General features: G+C 52.1%; 1 protein-coding gene across 1 annotated transcript; it reads left to right on the top strand.

The window, feature by feature from the left end:
- The first annotated feature begins 878 nt into the window (after positions 1-878).
- GPR45 (G protein-coupled receptor 45) lies at positions 879-2,157 on the top strand. Its single transcript, XM_077749386.1, has one exon. It carries the CDS (start codon positions 1,036-1,038, stop codon positions 2,155-2,157), a length of 1,122 nt encoding a protein of 373 aa, XP_077605512.1. The 5' UTR covers positions 879-1,035.
- The last annotated feature ends 534 nt before the right edge of the window (positions 2,158-2,691 follow it).

Genomic DNA, 2,691 nt, shown 5'->3' with positions numbered 1-2,691 from the left:
ATGCAGACTTCACCCAGCCCAGGCAATTGGACTCCATGCCTGAGCTACTGAACACATTCTGACCACACCTATGAGAAAGGAAATAAAAATGAATGTTATCTTTTAAAAGAACTTATCTTTAGGGAGAGTTTCCTCTTTCCCATTGGCAGTTCCAAAAGTAATCCTTGGCAGTAATGCAGTTATCTAAGATATTACCATTAAAGAAAAGTGGGTGAAGGGCATCTGAGATCTCCCTGGATTTTTTTTTTTCTAACAACTGCATGTGAATCTACATTTCTCTCAAAATAAAGTTAGACAAATATTATAGTAGCAGCATCAACTACCACTTATTCATGAATTTCAGTTCAATATTGGACATCTTCTCTGTGCCAGGCACTGTTCTTTTTCTGCTGGGAATAGAGCAGAGCAGAGAACAACACACACACACACACACACACACATGCGTGCGCACACACACACACCCCTGCCCTCATGAAGCTGGCATTCTAATGGAAGCCGGCCTGTCTGAAGCTCATTTGGTCAGGTTCCTTTGAATAAAAGTTATTTAATGCATGCCCATCATATAAATATTGGCTACGTTGTATTCACGTCCTCATCCCACATAAAGTAGGTCTGATTAGATTTCCCTAGGCTACTTGACAAGACTTATAATATTTGTGAAGACCAAGCCTTGTCCTGAGTGGTAAATCAATGAGCCATTCTTTCTCTTCATTCAGTTTAAAATCCCTGTAAAATCTAAACGCTGCTCTATTCAAAACGTGCTTGGAAAGTCTCACTCCTTTCTCTCCCCTGCTCATCGTTGCTCTAGGCTACAGAGAACGTCCAAGTAGGAGCTGCGGACACAGTGGGCTGTCACGCAGATGATGAGGCTGTGATTGATGAGTTGCAAATCCTGGCTAGTGCTCCCAAAGAAAGACGTTCCCCCTCGCATCCTCCACATCCAAGACATGCAACGGGCAGACAGAATATGGCAGCCACCAAAGCGCTGAGGGGAGCCCTTCCAGTCGTTTCTGTCCCAGTTCCAAGTTCTTTCCCATGATGGCCTGCAACAGCTCCACCATTGAGACCTACCATTTCTTGTTGCTGAATGGGAGCAATGTGTCCGACTCCGGGGCCACCCCACCGCCGGCGCCCCTCAGGATATCCTTGGCAATAATCATGATGCTGATGATCGTGGTGGGGTTCCTGGGCAATGCCGTGGTCTGCATCATCGTGTATCAGAGGCCAGCCATGCGCTCTGCCATCAACCTGTTGCTGGCCACGCTGGCCTTCTCCGACATCATGCTGTCCTTATGCTGCATGCCCTTCACCGCCGTCACCCTGATCACGGTCCACTGGCACTTTGGGGATTACTTCTGCCGGCTCTCCGCCACCCTGTACTGGTTTTTTGTCCTGGAGGGCGTGGCCATCCTGCTCATCATCAGCGTGGACCGCTTTCTCATCATCGTCCAGCGCCAGGACAAGCTGAACCCGCGGCGGGCCAAGAGGATCATCGCCGTGTCCTGGGCGCTCTCGTTCTGCGTCTCGGCGCCCTCGCTGGCAGGCCGGACGTCCGTGGAGGTGCCTGCGCGGGCCCCGCAGTGCGTGCTGGGCTACACGGAGTTTGCGGCGGAGCGCGCCTACGTGGTGGCGCTGGTGGTGGCCGTGTTCTTCGTGCCCTTCGGCGTCATGCTGTGCTCCTACCTGTGCATCCTGCACACCGTCCGCAAGAACGCCATCCGCGTGCACAACCAGTCGGACAGCCTGGACCTCAGACAGCTCACCAGGGCCGGCCTGCGACGGCTTCAGCGGCAACAGCAGGTCAGCTTGGACTTGAGCTTCAAGACCAAGGCCTGCACCACCATCCTGATCCTCTTTGTGGGTTTCTCGCTCTGCTGGCTGCCGCACTCCGTCTACAGCCTCCTGTCCGTGTTCAGCCGGCGATTCTACTGCAGCTCCTCCTTCTACACCACCAGCTCCTGCGTCCTGTGGCTCAGCTACCTCAAGTCTGTCTTCAACCCCATTGTCTACTGCTGGAGAATCAAAAAATTCCGCGAGGCCTGCATAGAGTTGCTGCCCCAGACCTTCCAAATCCTCCCCAAAGTGCCTGAGCGGATCAGAAGGAGAATCCAGCCAAGCACGGTCTATGTGTGCAATGAAAACCAGTCTGCGGTGTAGGGGACGGGCAGAAGGAGCACGCCGATGGTTCCCGGACCGAGCTCACCTGTCCTTCTGCTGAGAATCCTGGCACTTGGGCTGTAGCCAGCGTTTTCGGTGGCCCTGTAAGCACAAAGGTACTCATCTGTTACCAGATAAGCTGCTGCTGTAAGTTTGCAAGATGAATTATTTTTGTTTCTCGCTACCGGAGAGCAGTATGTGGGAATGATAGAAGCCAGAAGGTAGCTGGGATGAAATGGGAATGGGGTGCGCAGCGTGGGCAAGAAGTTAGGGAAGAGGAGGGGGCAGGAAGGAAGGCTCTGTCCAAAGGGCTCCCAGGACTCCTGCTTAAGAGAAACCCTGTAGGTATCATCTGATAGGTTACCACTCATTGTATTTGAAGCCAGTATTCTTAAGAGGTATTTATGGGGCACGTGGGGAAACATGCCAGGACCTCTGTGTCGGTCGGGTATGCATCATCCTTTCTATAAACCAAAATTGTGCTAGGAAGCAGAGTGGGCCCCTGTGCTTTTCACTTCCCCACTGTGACACATG

Source organism: Crocuta crocuta, unplaced genomic scaffold (assembly GCF_008692635.1).
Source record: "Crocuta crocuta isolate KB4526 unplaced genomic scaffold, BGI_CrCroc_1.0 scaffold118, whole genome shotgun sequence".
Lineage (NCBI taxonomy): Eukaryota > Metazoa > Chordata > Mammalia > Carnivora > Hyaenidae > Crocuta > Crocuta crocuta.
Note: the sequence above shows the minus strand (reverse complement) of the source record. Positions and strands in the feature narration are given on the sequence as shown.

Coding starts and splice junctions, on each gene's coding strand:
- GPR45 (XM_077749386.1), top strand. CDS start 1,036: ATGATGGCCTGCAACAGCTCCACCATTGAGACCTACCATTTCTTGTTG.